At 45.7% G+C, this 19,744-nt stretch overlaps 1 protein-coding gene across 8 annotated transcripts in view; it reads right to left on the bottom strand.

Annotated features, from left to right (window-relative positions):
- The window catches only part of LOC137451647 (zinc finger MYM-type protein 4-like), a 53,120-nt gene that overhangs the window by 19,145 nt on the left and 14,231 nt on the right, over positions 1 to 19,744 (bottom strand). For 5 of the 8 annotated variants that reach the window (XM_068159314.1, XM_068159315.1, XM_068159319.1 and 2 more), the window contains 12 exons: positions 18,960 to 19,027; positions 18,131 to 18,301; positions 14,439 to 14,517; positions 12,260 to 12,512; positions 8,786 to 8,960; positions 7,797 to 8,009; positions 5,484 to 5,685; positions 4,140 to 4,255; positions 3,733 to 4,008; positions 2,614 to 2,764; positions 2,179 to 2,351; positions 1,672 to 1,822 (listed from right to left, as the gene is read on the bottom strand). In XM_068159314.1, the coding sequence (XP_068015415.1) occupies positions 1,672 to 1,822; positions 2,179 to 2,351; positions 2,614 to 2,764; positions 3,733 to 4,008; positions 4,140 to 4,255; positions 5,484 to 5,685; positions 7,797 to 8,009; positions 8,786 to 8,960; positions 12,260 to 12,512; positions 14,439 to 14,517; positions 18,131 to 18,301; positions 18,960 to 19,027 (2,028 nt within the window). The remainder of the gene's footprint in view (positions 1 to 1,671; positions 1,823 to 2,178; positions 2,352 to 2,613; positions 2,765 to 3,732; positions 4,009 to 4,139; positions 4,256 to 5,483; positions 5,686 to 7,796; positions 8,010 to 8,785; positions 8,961 to 12,259; positions 12,513 to 14,438; positions 14,518 to 18,130; positions 18,302 to 18,959; positions 19,028 to 19,744) is intronic. The other 3 variants (XM_068159317.1, XM_068159318.1, XM_068159320.1) reach the window with 2 other exon arrangements.

The following is a 19,744-nucleotide window of genomic DNA, read 5'->3' as shown; positions in this document are numbered from 1 at the left end:
GAAGCTGCAGGCAGGCTGCTGGAGGAGCAGATCCACCCTGCATTGTGCTCTCCTTCCTAACAGCCAGATCTACTGACAAGACCAGGAGTGCCACATGGTATAGTTAAGGCCTGAAAGTATAAAGTTGCTCATATTACTCTGAATGAGGCAAAACAGCTCCCACCAATGTGAGCAGCAGATGTGCACAAAGCTGAAGAGCTGAACCCTGGTGCACACTGTAAGCTTTCAGTCAATACTCCTTGTTGGGTACCTCTGTTGCAGCCAGCATCACTCAGGGTGAGATTCTGCCTGTCTTTAGCATCAGAGATATTTCTGCCTGTTGTTTTGCTTCCTCCTCCTCCTGTCTTTGTGGGCCTGTCTTCCTTTTGCATTTCATCCCCACAAGAAACTCAACAGTTCTACCTCCTCTGGGCTTCATTCCCACCCTCCTTCCCATTCCATCTGCTGAAGTAATGAGCAAGGAAAACAGCTCCAGCACACATCAACCTTGGCATTGAGATCTCAAGAATCAACACTTCATGACAGACAAAGGGTTAAACTTCTTCATATGCCTACAGAACTGGCTGGTTTAAGTGCATACATGGAAGTCTGGGCATATATTGAAGTCTGCTAATTTCACCACTTGATTTCTTCTGTGAAATGAAGATTAACATTCTCCCCTACCTGGCTACGTGCTAGCAAGTACAGGAGACAAGCTGGGATCTCACACGTCTTCAATAGATATCAGTACAGCTTAGCCCAGCAAAATGGGGGCTTTGTTTGGGGGAAGTGACTGAAAAGCAAGTGCTTTGGTTTCATCTTCTGTAAAATCCCAATTTAGGTTTGGTATATGAAGCAATTCTCATTTCACACCTGCAGAAGTTTGAAATTGTCTGAAGTAAGAGAGATTGATCTAACACTGAGCCCATTCCATGGGCAATGGGCAAGCCTCCCAGTAGAAGATGTATAAATTGTCAAAAGTTAGAATGCTTTAGGTTGGAAGGGACCTTTAAAGGTCAGCTAGTCCAACATGCCTGCTAGTGGCAGCTAGTAAAGTCTCCTTCTGCACCCAGGTCATAGCATCATAGAATGGTTTGGGTTGGAAGGGACCTTTGAACATCATCCAGTCCAGCCCCTCTGAAGGGACATCTGCAGCTAGAGCAGGTTGCTCAGAGTCCCAAACAGCCTGGAATGGCTGAAGGGATGAAGCACCTTCCACCTCTCTGGGCAACCTGGGCCAGGGTCTCACCACCCTCAGTGTAAGAAATTTCTTCCTTCTATGTAGTCTGTGTATCTCCCTCTTTTAGTTTAAACCATCACCCTTTGCCCTGTCACAACAGGCCCTGCACAAAACTCTGTCCCCAGCTTTCTGATCAGCCCCTTTAAGCACTGAAAGGCCACCAGGAGTTCTCCCTGTAGCCTCTCCTTCTCCAGGCTGAACAAGCCCAACTCTCTCAGCCTAGCCTCACAGCAGAGGGCTTGCAGCCCTCCCACCATTGCTGTGGCCTACTCTGGTTCATCGTCTTCGTCATGCTGAGGGCTCCAGAGCTGGATGTAGTACTCCAGGTGAGGTCTGAGCAGATCAGAGCTCACTGAACTCTACTCTGATTTCACTGCATCAGGTTTCCAAATAAATGCTCACATCCACCATCATGCACACCAAAAGGCAACACCATTCCCAGCCTGTTTTACCTGTGTTGTTTGGGGGTGGAGGGTCAGGAGCACTTTGCTGATTACAATACAACAGAATACAAAGCAGATTGCAAAAATGCTTGATCTCCCCTTGCCATTTCATGGATTCACTGAGTTTACCTTGCCTCTTACAACCATCACACTTTGCCATCTAGGAAAAGAAGAGTGAGGGAGAAATTTACCAAGCTTGTAAACAGCAACAAAGAGGATGTGCATAAAACCCTCTCTGCACTCTGCTGAGCAAACACAGTGGAAAGAAATCTCTATGGGTGCATCCCTAAGCAGCAGAACACTCAGTGTCTGTCTTCCCACAACCCATATGAGGTTTTTTCTACAGAGAACACTGCTACTCCAAAGCTAAGAAGGATTTACTCATCTCTCAGGTGTAGACAATACATTCCATGGACACAGGTCAGGTATGGGCAGCTCACTTAGCTCCTAGTGCCCAAAGGGTCTTCTGGGGATGCATTCATATTCTAGAGGATGCTGTGTGAGAATATTGCTTACCTGGTAATACAAAACTGTGAATTTAGACATGCAGTCCTCTGAGCAAAACTCCTCCATCTTCCCCCCAAAGTGATGCTGGACCAGTCTGGGGGAAGCCTGTAAACAGTAACTGCACATTTTGCAGTGGTTTCCCCAGCGCTTAGCCAAGTCATGCTTATAGAGCAGTTTACAGCCTAAAAGAGAAGAGAAAGCAGGAAAAGACCAAAAACATCCATCAGTATCAAAATGCCATTTGCTTGGCACTTGTAGCTCTGGCATTTAGGTCTGCCTGCAGTCATTTGTTGACACCTAGCATTAAAATGTAAAGGGAGAACTAAGTTTTCTTCTTAAAAATCAGTTTTCAAACCTAAAATGATCAGGTTAGCACCACCAATAACTTCAAGGCAAAGCATTTCTGCCTTGATTGGTCTGAGCCACAGCCTTGCCCTTTCTTACCTTCACTACAGAAAGTTTTATCTACTCCTGAGAATCTCACTGTCTCCTTGATGATCTTCTCAATTTTGCAGTATTCACACATTGCCATCACGCTGCTCCTCTTCTTATATTCATCACAGCAGGTCTTCCCACAGAACTGTAACATCTTACCCTGCAACACAGCCAGAATGTTTTGGTCCCCATGTCTCACATCCCAGGCTGTTAATTGTTAATAAAACCTCACAAGTGCATTTATGACCCCGGAACTCAATGACAGACAGCACGAGCCGAGTCTCCTCCTTTAGCTTTGTAACAGCACAACATTCTGCAGCAAGCTCTCATCAGTGTGCTTTGTCCTGGTGTTAAAAGGATCATCTCTAGGACTAAGAAGCAGGAATGTGTTTATCTAGCCAGGCAAGAGTAAGGTTTGGGGGTTTTGTTTCTGTTGTTACAATCAGTATTAATTTTGATATTGGTTACATGATGCCAAAAGGAGGAACTGCTTTAATTTAAAGGTGGCAGAGCACTGAAAGAGGCTGCCCAGAGAGGTGGTGGAGTCTCCACCTCTGGAGACATTCCAGGCCTAGCTGGATGGGTTCCTGAGTGACCTTCTCTAGGTGAACCTACCTTGGCAGGGGGCTTGGATTTGGTGATCTCCAGACATCCATTCCAGCCCCTACCATACTGTGAAAATCAGCTCCAAATTCATAGATTCACAGAACCATAGAATTGTCAGAGATGGAAGGGACCTCAAGGATCAGACAGTTCTAAGGCCCCTGCCATGGGCAGGGATGCCTCACATTAGATCAGGTTGCTCAGAGCCACATCCAGCCTTGCCTTAAAAACCTCCAGGGATGACGCTTCCACTACCTCCCTGGGCAACCTGTTCCAATGTCTCACCACTCTTATGGTGAAGAACTTCTTCCTAACATCATAGAATGGTTTGGGCTGGAAGGGACCTTGAACTCCTTCAAAGCAGATCATAGCAAGCAATAGAGCAGTAGTGACATGAAATATATGCTACAACCTGTGGACTTGCTGGTATCTAGAGGTCCCTTTCAAGCCCTAACATTCTATGATTCTCTGATTCTTGGGTTTCTGTTGAGAAATCAAAGCCTTGGAAGCTCTGCTCTTGCTTACCTTGTAGTCAAGCAGCTCCGGTTTGGTCGCAAACAATCTGTTACAGTGCTGACACTTGAGTTTGACAACAGGACGGGCAAAAGTGACTTGCTGGGACTGGGCAGCCAGCCTCTGTAAACCAGCTGCAGCTGAACTGCTGCTCATGGAGCTGGGGGACACGGTGCAGGTGGTGACACTGGTCGATACCGTTGAGCCCGAGGGAATGCTCACAATGACTTGACCTTGCGACAGAGGCACCACCGAGGAGTTCATCCCTGCAGGCTTGTTGAACAGATTCTGCAGGGAAAGCGAATGGAGGGAAGGGGCTATTTATTTTACAGCAGCCACATCTTTTACCTGCCACCCCAGGCTGGTTCCCACCACCCCTTTATTACTCAGCTAAGAAGTACAATCTGAAGATGCCACACCTGAAAAGCGACTACGCAATTGTAGCTGCAGAAATTGCGTATGCTCCCATCTGACATGGCCAAGTGGTACTGAGGGTTTGAGGAAGTTTTACAGCTGTTGCACTGAACTTGAACACCTGAGGGTGAAACAGAGGGAAAAAAGGGGAAAAAGAAGAAGGAGGAGAAGGGGAAAAAAAAAAAAAGATTGATGCAAAATCCAAGTAGTGTTGCAGGTCACTTTGCACTGTGCATACTCAAATGAAACAAACACCACCTGGGAAGCTGAATGCCAAGGCAAGGGGCACACAGGAACACCAACATGTTCAGAAGCAGACTCTGCAGCTGCAGTGCCTGCTGCTTGCCAGATCACAGAATCATAGAATTGTTAGGGTTGGAAGGGACCTCAAGGATCAACCAGTTCCAAGCCCCCTACCATGGGCAGGGACACCTGACACTAGAACAGGCTGCTCAGAGCCACATCCAGCCTGGCCTTTAAAAACCTCCAGGGATGAGGCTTCTACCACCTCCCTGGGCAACCTGTTCCAGTGTCTCACCACCCTCATGGTGAAGAACTTCTTCCTAATGAAGCTTTTAATTAATCTTCCAGTATCCCTAGGATGTCAGTAAGCAGTTTTCTGGTTTACAAGAAAAAGAGCTGAGAATGTTTGCCTTGCTGAATGCAGCATCAGGGAGAGGTAACTAAGATAACCTCCGCCTGGAGGAAAAGGAGCAGAGAAGTCACAGCAGTGGTAGGGCAAATGGCCACTGAAGTGGGTGGGAAAACCCACCAGCTGCACTTGTAGGAGCAGAAAATAGATGTTAAGGTGTACTACCATGCTTAAGCTCTCCAAAAATCAATCTGAATTGACTGTATTGTCACCAGTTAGGTTTAACTATGCTAGAAACTTCTTATGTTCATAGATTCATAGAATGGTTTGGGTTAGAAGGGCCCTAAAAGATCATGCAGTTCCAACCTCCTTGGCATGGGCAGGGACACCTCCTACTAGCCCAGGTTGCTCAAGGCCTCATCCACCCTGGCCTTGAACACCTCCAGAGAGGAGGCATCCACAACCTCTCTGGGAAACCCACTGCAGAGTCTCACCACCCTCACTGTAAAGGGTTCTTCCAGTCTCAATCTGCCCTCCTCAAGCTTCAATCCATTCCCTCTCATCCTGTCACTACAAGCCCTCAGAAAAGTCCCTCCCCAGCTTTCTTGTTCCCATCTTGGCACCTCTATTTTCAGAAACAAGCCACTTCCCACCCTCCCCAAAAAAGAAGTATCAGCCTTAACTTTCAAGACTAATTAAGTTTGGATATGAGCAATGTGAAATTATGCTTCTAAAGGAGGAAAAAGGATGAACTTACCTGAAGAAGTAACCATTTTGACTTTATATGCTGACAAGCAGTTAACAGAGCAAAAGAGTTCAGTTTTTCCCAAGTTATTTGTGCTCTCTATCATCTCAGCTGTAGATCTCAAAGATTTACACAGTGCACAAGGTGTAATTTTAGCTGACTTCTGTGGAAACATGCAAGTTTCATTCATTTGAAACTTAGTATTTTTATTAACCTGAAAATCAATCGCATAAAAATGTGTTTAAAAGAGACTGCAAGTGCAATGGAAACAATATTTAGCTTACAGTTGCATTATTCAGGATGCAAATACACTCATTTGGGTTCCACCATTCCCTCCTCTGACCACCTGAGGCTGGGGGCTCTCTCTCATTCCATTAAGCGTGGTCTTCGCAGGTTAGTTCAAACAGTGCCCAGGCTGCCAGGGCAAAGGCCTCTGAGTGCAAACAGCACTAGGAGTTGTAAGAGCAGATATTGAGCACTTCCCATCAGCCAACTTCTGCTAAGAGCAACATTTTCCTTGTGATTTTTGATGGATCAGTGATGAATGGGAGCAATATTGTTGTTTCACAGATGAGACAACAAGACCCAGAGAAGCAGCTTCCCTGAAGGGGTATCAAAAGGGGGATGGGATGCAGCTCCCAGTCGTGAGCACAGTGGTCAATCTGTGGCCTACAGACTACTTTTAAAAGACACAAACAGCAGCCTACCTTTCTTAGCCACATTTTCTGTGCTCACAACAGTGAAGGGTTTTTAAGGTCTTTTAAGTTTGGAAGAAAGTCTGAGAACTAGTGCAACCAGATCTTTTTATTCTGACAGCTCTTAAAAATGCACTTTGTTCTGTCAACAGCTCTTCCAGATCTTCTCAGGAGGACAGAATAAATGGTTTTAAGGATTTTAAAACACCCACAAAGAAACTATCAGAATGCATCTGACAATTGAGCTGAATGCTGCTTAAGAATCCAGACAAACCAGGTGAGTCTTAACCTTCCAAACTTTGACCACGCTGTGTTTTCAGGAAGAGACAGAATGGCTTAGGCTGGAAAGGACCTCAGAGATCATCTAGTTCCAACTCCCCTGCCATGGGCAGGGATACCTCTCAACTAGACTTGGTTGCTCAAGGCCTCATCCAACTTGGCTTTGAACACCTCCAAGGAGGAGGCAGCCACAGCCTCCCTGGGCAAGCTATTCCAGAGTCTCACCACCCTCCTACTGAAGAACTTCTTCCTCAGCTCCAGTCTCACCCTGCTCTCCCTCAGCTTCAAACCATTCCCCCTTCTCCTAGACACCCTCATGAAAAGTCCCTCTTGCAGCCTTCCTGTAGGATCCCTTTAGAAATTGGAAGGCAGCTGTATGGTCACCCTAGAGTCTTTTCTCCAGGCTCAACACCCCCAGCTCCCTCACTCTGTCCTCATAGCAGAAGTGCTCCAACCCTTGGATCATCTTTGTGGCCTCCTCTGGACCCTCTCTCTCAACAGCTGTGTCCTTATGCTGGGGACACCAGAACTGGACACAGTATTGGAGGTGAGGTCTCCCAAGACACACCTGAGCTTTGGATGTGAGATGCACAAGCACCACGAAATCCTTCTCCTTTCCAGCTGGAAATTTGATTTCCAGATTTCTTTCAGAGGACAACTAATGTTGTAGGTAATTTTCTGGATGAAATAACTTCCAACCAGACTTTTTCTTTTTATAACTCATTAGGCCTCTCTTGGCCTAAGTGGTTTGAATAATGGGGCACACCACAGTCAAGCCACAAAATGAAGTTACACTATTTTCTCAGAGGGCAATTTTCCCTCAAGCAATTGCATTAAAATAAGTCAGCCAAAAATAACTGAGCTATTATAATAAATGAAGGCTCTCTCAGCTCAGCTCTCTTAGAGTCAAAATGAAAACATTCAGAGTTTAAAAATTAAAAGCAGAATGATCACCTAGTTACTACTTTTCCTCTCCACTTCATTCAAATGCTACAAGTCTAGTTGAGAGATGTCCCTGCTCATGGCAGGGTGGTTGGAGTAGAGGATCTTTAAGGTCCTCTCCAACCTAAGCCATTCATTTAATGGTGAATTCTCAAAGAGGGGACATCTTAAAGGCTAAAGTAAGTCCCAGAGACCCACAATGTTTCCCCCCTCACTAGAATATTCTGCTAGTTGGCTCAGTGAGAAGGGAAACACAGCAGGGTGTGTGGGAACAGACTAAGCAGGAGAAGACCAAAGGAGTTCTCTTGGGCCAAGACAGTAACAGAAGCAACCAACTAACAAACTGGGTGCTCCTATAAACACCCCAAATCTAATCAAAGACCTAACTTCTAACACTGTCAAAACACACCTGCTTGTATGCTGTCACACATGATGAGCTGCAGAACTTTTTTGACTGTCCCTCTATCTGAAGCATGTGGCACTGGCCAGAGCCACTGTAGCAGTAGCCTCCACAGTTCTCGCAGCAGTTCATGGTGAGGTTGTTAGCCGAGCGGAACTTGGAGAAGCAGGCATCACTGCAGAGCTTGTGCACCACGTTCTGGTAGTTCACCTCATGCCTGATCTGGAAGGAAGAATGTGTTACAAGGGTTTAGGTTCACAGACTGAATCAGGTTGGAAGGGACCCTCAAAGGTTATCTTGTTCAAACCCCCCTGCAGTCAGCAGAGACATCGCCAACTAGCGCAGGCTGCCCAAGGCCACATCAAGTCTGATCGTGAATGTCTCCAGCCACAGGGCCTCAGCCACCTCTCTGGGCAACCTCTTCCAGTATTTTGCTACTCTCATTGTAAAGAACTTCTTCCTAATGCCCCATCCAAATCTCCCCTGCTCCAGTTTCAAACCATTGCCTCTGATCCCACCATTACAAGCCCTTCTACACAGTCCATCCCCAGCCGTCCTGCAGGTCCCCTTCAGATGTTGAAATGGAGCTCTAAGGTCTCCCTGAAGCCTTCTCTTTTCCATGCTGTACAGCCCAAATTCTCTCAGCCTGCCTTCATAGGAGAGGTGCTCCAGTCTTCTGATCATCTTTGTGGCCTCCCCTGGACCCTCTCCATCAGGTCCATGTCCCTCGTGTTGGGGGTCCCATAGCTGGCCACAGCACTGCAGGTGAGGTTTCACCAGAGCAGAGCAGAGGGGCAGCATCACCTCACTTGACCTGCTGACCACACTTCTTTTGATGCAGCCCAAGCTGCCTTTGGCCCTCTGGGCTGCAAGTGTCCATGGCTGGCTCATGCCCAGCTTCTCACCCACCAGCACCCCCAAGTCCTGTATGTTTATCTCTAACAGAACAAGCTGGCCTGAGCTGAAGAAGAAGTTTGAACAAAGAAGTCTGCCATTACCACTGCGTTCTTCTGGCACACGCTGCATTTGGTTGAAATGCTGTTGGTGTGAATTGTAACAACAGGTTTCCTTTTCAGTTCATATGTAGAAAGACAAGACTGGCTGCAGAAATCCTTACTGGAGCTTGTGTTGTCAAACTGGGCAGTGATTACGTCCTTTGGGTTGAGAATGTCTCTATAGGGGAAAAAGCCAAACAAAGAGATAATTAAGGCTGGTTTCATGTCAACCTGCTGTCCCTTCTTTTTCTGCAGACTAAACGTTCTCTAGAAGAGGTAGATTCATTTAATTTAAAGCTTTTCTTTTTTGCTTATCTTAGCATCTGACTTCCCTTTTCTTTTTTCTCCTTTGCCTCTTAGGAAAGCAGGTAAGAGGTCTAATTCTCAAGTAGATCTTTTGTGAAGCGTTTTGCACCTGGATTTAGGGGTGGCCTACTAACGCATCAAGCTGCATCATTAAAGCTTTCAAAAGGAACTGGGAAAAGAGAAATGTTTTGCAGTCTTTACTAAAAGAAAATAATTGTAAAATTAGAAACCAGGATATGGGGAATATTTTCCTTTGGTACTGAAAATAGCAATCATAATGGGGTAGGGAAAAACCAAAGGTGATGATTTCTGATCACTAGGCAGTTCTCTAGTCTCACTAGAATCATAGAATGGGTTAGGTAGGAAAGGACCTTAAAGATCATCTAGTTCAAACCTCCCTGCCATGGACAGGGACACCTTCCACTAGACTGGTTGCTCATGGCCCCCAGGAAGAAGACATTCACAACCTTCCTGGGCAACCTATTCCAGAGTCTCACCATCCTCCTACTGAATAACTTAAGATCCAGTCCAACCCTGCTCTCCCTCAGCTTCAAACCATTCCCCCTTCTCCTATTGCTAAGACTCCCTCCTTATGGTAATTCCCTCTGCAGCCTTCCTGCAGGATACTGGAAGGCAGCTCTAAGGTCCCCCCAGAGCCTTAGAATCATAGAATCAATAAGGTTGGAAAAGACTTCAGAGATCATCAAGTCCAACCTGTCACCCAAGACCTCATGACTACTAAACCATGGCACCAAATGCCATGTCCAATCCCCTCTTGAACACCTCCAGGGATGGTGACACCACCACCTCCATGGGCAGCCCATTCCAATGGCTAACAACTCTTTCCATGAAGAACTTTCTCCTCACCTCGAGCCTAAACTTCCCCTGGTGCAGCTTGAGACTGTGTCCTCTTGTTCTGGTGCTGACTGCCTGGGAGAAGAGACCAACCCCCTCCTGGCTACAACCTCCCTTCAGGTAGTTGTAGAGAGCAAGAAGGTCTCCCCTGATCCTCCTCTTCTCCAGGCTAAACAATCCCAGCTCCCTCAGCCTCTCCTTGTAAGGCTTATGTTCGAGGCCTCTCACCAGCCTCATTGCCCTTCTCTGGACATGTTCAAGAGTCTCAATGTCCTAAAATTGAGGAGCCCAGAACTGGACACAGGACTCAAAGTGTGGCCTAACCAGCGCAGAGTACAGGGGCCCAATGACTTCCCTGCTCCTGCTGGCCACACTGCTCCTGAGGCAGGCCAGGATGCCATTGGCCTTCTTGGTTACCTGGGTACATTGCCTTCTCTTCTCCAGGCTGAACAATCCCAGCTCCCTCAGCCTATCCTCATAGCAGAAGTGCTCCAGTCCTTTGATCATCTTTGTGGCCTCTAACAGCTCTGTGTCTTTCTTATGCTGGGGACACCAGCATGCAGGATGCAGTATTTGAGGTGGGGCCTCACCAGAGCAGAGTAAATCATAACCTTCCATCTCTTATCTCCCATCTGTAGTTCTTTGTAGTTATTCATTGCTAGATTTAACAACCTGACATTTCTCTTTATTCCCTCTTTTGAAGCAGTCATTCACAGAGAAGTTTCAAAGCTCTTAAGTAACACCAAAAAAAAACCAAAGGAGAAAATATTTATAGAATTGCCATGGCTGGAAGGATTCCTCCTTCTCACTTGTCAGAGGCAAGCCATTTTTCAACAGAATAAATACAAATTACAGCCCAGACTGCTAAATTTTGTTACAAGGCCTCCTCACACTTTGACAGCAAGTGGAAGGAATAATTAATTGTAGTCTCAAGCTTAAGTTCAGTTGACCTTGTGGAACTGAAAGTAATAAATCTGTTGGTGGAGAAATGATGAACAAAGCAGCATTCCTTTTGCAAAGGAGCTTTCTGAACATAAAAATCCTACACATGAATAATTTTCCTCTACAAACAGACTGCAGCACACAATCAGTCTGCAAAGTTAGTTAGTTGCCTCAAGTTATTTATTGGCCTCGGGTTATTTATTGGCCTCAAGCTATTTATTTGCCTCAAGCTATTTATTTGCTTCAAGCCATTTCACCTCAAAAAGACAAGTCACAAAGGTCTCCTTTTGCTAATTTGGACAGAGTAATACAAGTGAATACAAAATGGTAACAATTAAAATGGGGTTTAGAGCTGAAGGTTCAGGCCTGTGTTTCTAACAGGACTGTGGAACCTTTGCTAAAAGGTTCTGGACCTTCCATAAAGAATTCTTTTTACCAAGTGGCTCACAAAAGTCATCATAGTATCAGTCAGGGTTGGAAGGGACCACAAGGATCAGCTAGTTCCAACCCCCCTGCCATGGGCAGGGACACCCCACACTAGATCAGGCTGGCCACAGCCTCATCCAGCCTGGGCTTAAACACCTCCAGGGACAGGGCCCCAACCACCTCCCTGGACAACCCATTCCAGGGCTTCACCACTCTCATGGGGAAGAACTTCCTCCTCATCTCCAGCCTGAATCTCCCCACCTCTGGCTTCATTCCATTCCCCCTAGTCCTATCACTACCTGAGATCCTGAGCAGTCCCTCCCCAGCCTTCCTGTAGGCCCCCTTCAGATACTGGAAAGGCCACAATAGGTCACCTGGGAGCCTTCTGTTCTCCAGACTGAACAGCCCCAACTCCTTCAGTCTGTCAACCTCACCTTGCCACTCCTAGACGGAAAGCAACTGATTTAGGTGGTGAAAGCCCAACTACCTATAAAAAACCAATTCTTATTGAATTTAATCTCTCTACACCTCCCAAAAGCAGCAGTGATGTATTTTGAACTTCTTCCCAAGATCCAGTCTAACCCTACTCTCCTTCCTCTTCAAACCATTCCCTCCTGTCCTGTTTTTAGACACCCTCACGAAAAGTCCCTCTGCAGTCTTCCTGTAGGATCCCTTCAGGTATGAGAAGGCAGCTCTAAGATCATCCTGAAGCCTTCTCTCCTCTAGGCTGAACAACTCCAGCTCCCTCAGCCTCCTCAGCCAATCCTCATAGCCACTCCTCATAGCTACTCCAACCCTTGGATCACCTTTGTGGCCTCCTTTGGCCTCACTCCAACAGTTTTATGTCCTTCTTATGCTGGGGACAGCAGAAGTGGATGCAGTAGAGGAGATGAAGTCTCACAAGAGCAATATCACTCATTACTAGAACAAATTAAAAGACTGTCCTACTTTGAGCAGCTTGAGCAGGTTTTCTTGGTAGAAGCTGGTGGGCGAGAGACTGGAACAGTGTATCCAGTGAGGCACAGTGTGGAGCAGAAGAGCTGGGTAGAGCCTTTCCTCTGGTAGGCTGTTTGCCCCTTCTGCAGGATCTTTCTACAGCCAGAACAGGAAACCCGAACAGCTATGTTTGGAACTGAAGGAAGCATTTTACTCGTGCCAGAGGACGCCACAGCAGGCTGGAAACCTCCTGACAGATGTGAAACTAAAAAAACAAGAAACCAAACCAACAACACAGACACAGAAAACACAGAGTGAGTGCAACCTGTGCGTTCCACACAATTCACTTCTGGGCAGGGGGCAAGCACAACCTTTATGACTTCATTTGGGCTGTCAGGGGCTAAAGGAGAAACTAAATGGCAGAAATAAACACCCTGGGCTGCTTTGCTGCATAGCAGAAAGTTTCAACTGCTCTTAAAGCTGAGAATGCACTTTTAATGTCTCTTTCACATTCAATTTTCCTTTGCCTCAAAATTACAATTATTTTCTAACCTATGAATTTCATTGTCTCTTTTTTTTTCCCCTCTCCTCATCCCTTTCTTTCTTTGTTTCTCATAGTCTCTCTTTTTGGTTTTGTATCTCATAGTCTCTTTATTTGGTTTTGTTTCTCATTGTCTCTCTGTTTTTGGTTGCATCTCATTCTCTCTCTATTTTTTGGTGGCATCTCATTCTCTATTTTTTTGGTGGCATCTCATTCTCTCTCTATTTTTTGGTGGCATCTCATCCTCTCTCTATTTTTTTGGTGGCATCTCATCCTCTCTCTATTTTTTTGGTGGCATCTCATTCTCTCTTTACTTTTTTGGTGGCATCTCATTCTCTCTCTATTTTTTGGTGGCATCTCATTCTTTATTTTTTGGTGGCATCTCATTCTTTATTTTTTGGTGGCATCTCATTCTCTCTTTATTTTTTGGTGGCATCTCATTCTCTCTTTATTTTTTGGTGGCATCTCATTCTCTCTCTATTTTTTGGTGGCATCTCATTCTCTCTTTATTTTTTGGTGGCATCTCATTCTCTCTTTATTTTTTGGTGGCATCTCATTCTCTCTTTATTTTTTGGTGGCATCTCATTCTCTCTTTACTTTTTTGGTGGCATCTCATTCTCTCTCTATTTTTTTGGTGGCATCTCATCCTCTCTATTTTTTTGGTGGCATCTCATCCTCTCTCTATTTTTTGGTGGCATCTCATTCTCTCTTTATTTTTTTGGTGGCATCTCATTCTCTCTCTATTTTTTGGTGGCATCTCATTCTCTCTTTACTTTTTTGGTGGAATCTCTTTCTCTCTCTATTTTTTTGGTGGCATCTCTTTCTCTCTCTATTTTTTGGTGGCATCTCATCCTCTCTATTTTTTTGGTGGCATCTCATCCTCTCTATTTTTTTGGTGGCATCTCATCCTCTCTATTTTTTTGGTGGCATCTCATCCTCTCTATTTTTTTGGTGGCATCTCATCCTCTCTATTTTTTTGGTGGCATCTCATCCTCTCTCTATTTTTTGGTGGCATCTCATCCTCTCTCTGTTTTTTGGTGGCATCTCATTCTCTCTCTGTTTTTTGGTGGCATCTCATTCTCTCTCTGTTTTTTGGTGGCATCTCACTCTCTCTTATTTTTTGGTGGCATCTCATTCTCTCTTACTTTTTGGTGGCATCTCATTCTCTCTTACTTTTTGGTGGCATCTCATTCTCTCTTACTTTTTGGTGGCATCTCATTCTCTCTTACTTTTTGGTGGCATCTCATTCTCTCTTACTTTTTGGTGGCATCTCATTCTCTCTTACTTTTTGGTGGCATCTCATTCTCTCTTACTTTTTGGTGGCATCTCATTCTCTCTTACTTTTTGGTGGCATCTCATTCTCTCTCTATTTTTTGGTGGCATCTCATTCTCTATTTTTTGGTGGCATCTCATTCTCTCTTTTGGTGGCATCTCATTCTCTCTTTATTTTTGTGGTGGCATCTCATTCTCTCTTTATTTTTGTGGTGGCATCTCATTCTCTCTCTTTTTTTGTGGTGGCATCTCATTGTCCCTCTCTTCATTTTTCCCTTTTGGGGTCAGGAAGAGGAAAGGAAATGCAGAACAAAGTGTAAGACAAAGGTGATCTATTTGGATAAATGTCAAATGAAGTTAATCTTGCCTGTTCCTTACCAAGAGGATTGCCAGTGACTGAAAACACAGCACTGATTTTCAGCTCCCCTTCCTGAGTTTTTGGCTGTTGGCCGTACTCCTAAAACAAAAGGAGAGGAAAGGAGAACACACACATGTGGTAAGAGGTTACATGACTGCCAGTCTTTCACAAAGCTGTACTGAATCTTAAGGAAGAGCAAGTCTCCTAAGCCTGCTGCAGAGGTCAGGCTTAGAGATGGTTGCTCTATGAGCACCACACACAGAACCTACTCAGAGGTTCCCAGCAAACTGCAGCCATGGCTGTCGTGTAGAAAGGGCAAAGAGTGGCTGCCTGGTGTGTTGCCCTTTCCAGCTGTGCTCCAAGACTCCTCAGAATCCAGCCAAACCTTAAGAGAAATCTCTGCTTTCCTCTCACACAGACTTGCCATCCAGAAGTGCTCTGCAGCCCATGCCCCTACTCTGTGCACAAGTTTCGTTGTCACAGCCACAGACCATAACAATGAAACAGAATGAGAGGAAATGGCCTGAAATTGTTCCAGGGGAGGTTTAGGTCAGAGATTAGGAACTATTTATTGACTGCAAGAGTGGTCAGGCATTGGTACAGGCTGCCCAGGGAGGTGGTGGAGCCACCATCCCTGGAGGTGTTTGAGAAACCTGTGGCCATGGCACTTGGGGACACAGTTTTAGTGGCCATGGTGGTGGTGGGTTGATGGTTGGACTGGATGATCTCAGAGGGCTTCTCCAACCAAAACAATTCCATGATTCTATGAAACAGAAATTGGGATCATGATGGTGAGCATTCTGTACTTAACCAGGGGTTGTGCACCTTGGAGGAGCCTAAGGGGAAGTCTGCAGCAGGACCAAAGCTGGCACCACTAGAGCCAGGCCAGCAGAGTCCCTGCTCAGCCTGGCTTCAGCGAGGGGAGGACTGGCCTCATGCTTTCTAGAGGACAAGCAAATCCCTCCAGACAGTTGCTGGTGGAATAGCTGTCATACTATAAATTACCAGTTTACTCCACAGCAGCTATTCATCCTCTGACACCATGCTTCTGCCTGTGCTCTCCAGAGAAATCTGAACCCTAAAGCAGCTTGTAACACTCTACATGTAAATCTTAATAGGCTGAAAAGCATAATCTCCTGGAACTACAGAGATGGCAAGATTTAACCTACTTACAGTCATCTGAGAGGAGTGAGGCCATGATGTTATATTATGACTGAGCTAAACTCAGGGCTGCTGTCTGGCTACAAGGTAAAGGCAGTTCAAAAAAATCCCTAAGCAAAATTAAGCTCCTGCTTCCCAGCAGCAGCAAACTGCTCCCTCAGCTTAAGGCAGCTCCTAAACCCACACACTAACATCCACACCCAACTTCCACACGTGCTTACACCTCACACTACTCTTACCCCTGGGGGAAAATTCAAAATTTCTATACTGAGACAACCAAACTTTCTCACCAGGTGTCCCAGGACAGCAGGCAATGATATTTAGTCACTATGTGAACCACCAGGCTGAAACACTTGAGTAAGAGAAGCTGTGTATGGCCATGTCATAGATTCATAGAATGGTTTGGGTTGGATAGGACCTTAAAGATTATCCAGTCCCAACCTCCCTGCCATGGGCAGGGACACCTTTTGCTAGCCCAGGTTGCTCAAAGTTTCATCCAACCTGGCCTTGAACACCTCCGGGGAGGGAGCATCCATGACTTCCCTGGACAATCTGTTCCACCCTCACTGGAAAGAATTTCTTCCTAATGTCCAGGCTAAAGCTCCCCTCTTCCAGCTCAAAGCCATTCCCCCTCATCCCATCACTACAAGACCTTGTAAAAAGTCCCTCCCCAGCTTTCTTTCAGATTCTCTTTAGGTACTGGAAGGACACTCCAAGGTCTTCCCAAAGCCTTCTCTTCTTCAGGCTGAACAACCCCAGCTCCCTCAGCCTGTCCCCATAGCAGAGGTTCTCCAGCTCTCTGATTGTCTTCGTAGTCTCCCCTGGCCCTGCTCCAGCAGCTCCATGTCCCTCTTATACTAAGGGCACCAGAACTGGATGCAGTAGTCCTGGTGAGGTCTCACAAGAGCAGGGCAGAAGGGAAGAACCACCTCCCTCATCCTGCTGGTCACACATGACCCATGCCATGATGCCAGGTTTCACAGCACAGCAGGCTTTTGGTGTCACAGATCAAACCCACATTACTTGCAGAAATAGATTTTTCTAAAGCATTTTGACTGCAGTTTTATCCTCAGTCAAGAGTAGTAAGAGAAATGGAAGCAAATCCTGACATCAGCTATGCATGACCAAGCATCACAGCAGTGTAACAGTGCTGAAAGCCAAGAACCTTTAGCTCCAGCTATTGGTTACAGCAGGGAATGGCTCTTGGCTTTCACAGTGCATGAAAAAGACCAACCTCAAACCCCACATTAACTCCCACCTAAAGCACGACCAAATGAACCTTCTTCAGTTCTCATGCTCTTCCAGTATCAGGCAGAGTTGATAATTACAGGATTTGACTCCAGGAAATAATAAATGTGAAGAATACAATATTTGCCATTGACATTCCTCAAAGGCTTCACTTTTACTGGTTAATAAGATCTTTGATAACCACAGACGTCTCACACTGCATTCCACACCAATCCCCACAGCAGATGCCATCTTGAGAAGACAAAAGACCAGACAGATTTAGCTAATCTCCATGTGGTTTGACATTCTGTACACCACAGGAAAAAACAAACCCAAGGAGCCTCACAGACACTGAACAAATTGCAAGGGCAGTGAAGTCTGAATAGTTTCAAATACTTAGGTGTTGCTTCTGTGTTTCATTAAGCTAAGATTATTATGAGAAGGGAAGGAAAAAACATGTTGGGAAGCCAGGCCCAGAGAGAAGAGGAGGTACAGCAGCAGTGCACAGAATGGTGCTAGAAAAGCTAATGCCTGCAGAAGAACAATCGGCACTCTGCTGTGGATGCAAGTGGGAGGAATCACCTTGGGAAGCTTTGCACACCTTTAACTGTTTGTAAAGTCTGGCACAGAACCCAAATATTAGCAGTGAGGGGATAGAAATTGTCACACAGATCATTTCCCTGGCAAACCAGGGACAAAGAGAGCAGCATCCTTGCCCCTACACTGCTCAATCCACAGATCAGACCTTCTCCATTTTGCAGTTCCTGTACTGCCATCAAAATGTCAGTCTCAAATGAGAAAGCCACTTCAACTGACCTGGCTGCTGTCTACATTTCAACATTTGGCTAAGGTTAAGACTTCTAAGTGTTCATTTCAACTAAGAACAGACCAACAAAGCCCTGTGGTTACAAAGATAACCACGAAGAGAGGGAAGCAGCAGGAACAGCACCATCTCTAACTACACATCTCTACCTGGGACTGCTCACCAAGCATCCAGTATATCCCCACTTGCATTTGATTTCCTAGTGAGGCCTGGTGTCTTTCCTAATGGGAGTCTGAAAGCATTTTGCTTTGTCTGGAACCCTCCCCCCCAAGAAAAGAAAAAGAAGCCAAACATTCTCAGTCACATAGTAACATGACATCAAAAAGTTGGGAGGGTTGGGTTTCATGGTAGTGTTAAAAGAGGGGAGGGGGGGAGGGAGAAAAAAAATCCTTCCACTAAGCTATGATCTTCAGGTCACCAAAGCAAAGAAACTGCTGGGTTTGTGGCCAGCTTATGCGGTCAGCTGTCAGACCAAAGGGAGAAATGCAATGGGAAACTTACCTCAGAATTATCAGGTTCATCTTTAATTTTGTCTAATAGTCCCTGCTGTGGGGCCATAGCTTTATCATATTCGTCATCCAAAGGCTCCTCCTTAATTCTAATATTTGGTGCAAAGGAATTCCCCAGCTCTTGTCCAATAGATTCCTTACTAGAAAATAGGTAGCTAGACTCCTGAAACAATAATATGAAAAAGAATTCACCCTCCTGCATCTGCCATGAGGAGTTGGGCTGCTGCCAAGGGGAGTTTCTGTTGCAGACCAAGAGAAATGGGTCCTGCCACTGGAAGGTGGGAGAAATGATGGGCAGCAGCTGCTGCCTCTACCTCCCTGTGACACCCTCTTGCCATCCCACCCCCAATCCTTTCCACTCCTCTGGATAAAGCAGAAGCCACCCAGCTCTCTAAGTTGGCTGTCAGCAGGGGCAACTCAGCTGCTGGGGCAGTGTCTCCTGTTGATAGAGCTGTTCCCTGTCTCATCTGGAAAAAAGGCAGCAGGTCAGATGGATGCATCCAAGGTCTAGCTTCGACTCACCAGTCAGTCAGACCATGCTGAACATGAAAAGTGGCTACCAAAGGAATCCTCAATCCAAAGAGGAGGGCGGGGGGGGGGGGTGTCAGCAAAACTTTACGACATTATATGCACTGTTTAAGCAGCAAAGATGTCTAAGAGGCAGAAGATCGGTTGTCTTGACACTCAAATTTACACTCTAATACCAAAACCAACCAACCAACCAAAAACCAAAAACCAAAACCACCACACCAAAAAAGTATTTTGAATTATTCCAGCATACTGCTGCGCTTGCAAAAGTGTTTGAAAGATCTATAGCTTACCCTGAAGTTAGTTTCTGGAGTTTGTGGCGCTAACTGCGTCCGTAATGTTTCTTCTACTTGATTATGAACTGAGGAAAACATATACATTAAATAGAAATGAATACAGTGTCCAAGGCATTTCCTTTCAAACCTACCTAGAGCCTCAGGCTGAGCCCCAACCCCACAGTCTGGCAGCACCTCAGAAGGGTGAAACTCCTCCCTCTCTCCTCCCTGCAGACAAGATGCTACTCCCTAAGGAGAGCTGACACCTTTTTGGGGGGGCATTATGCTCCTGTTCCAGTGCAACGGTTGTAAAATTCAGAGGGGGGTTGTTCACAGAGAATTTTTCTACATCCCAGTGGGTTCTGAAGTCTCCTCTGTTTTGACACTTAAATGAGAAAATATTTGTCAGAGCAACAACTTTGATCCTTTTCTTTGCTGTTCTGGTCTTTTGCCTTTCCCCTCCTTGTCAGGAAATAGCTGCTCCTGCTTCTGTTGAGCAATTATCAGGATTTTCCCAGATATTGCATGCTGCCTATTGCTGTCTGAACTCCTGAGCACTCCACCTGAGGCTGCACAGCTTTCAGTGACAACCTTACAGCAGCAGGTAGCCCCAATTTTCCTTTGCACAGCAACGTTATTTGCTTGATTTCTACCTGAAGGTAAAAGTCAGGAGACATTTCAAAAGTCCTGTCTTGCTTCTCTATCGTTTGTGCACAACATGGAAGCGCTGACTTTTAAGGTGCTGCTACTAAACAAAGTTTGAATATCAGAACTGTGAGCTGTGAACATGCACAAGTAGCCAG

Source organism: Melanerpes formicivorus, unplaced genomic scaffold (genome assembly GCF_026170545.1).
Source record: "Melanerpes formicivorus ecotype bairdi unplaced genomic scaffold, bMelFor1.0.p_v2 SCAF_45, whole genome shotgun sequence".
Classification (NCBI taxonomy): Eukaryota; Metazoa; Chordata; class Aves; order Piciformes; family Picidae; genus Melanerpes; species Melanerpes formicivorus.
This window is presented reverse-complemented; position numbering and strand designations above follow the sequence as displayed.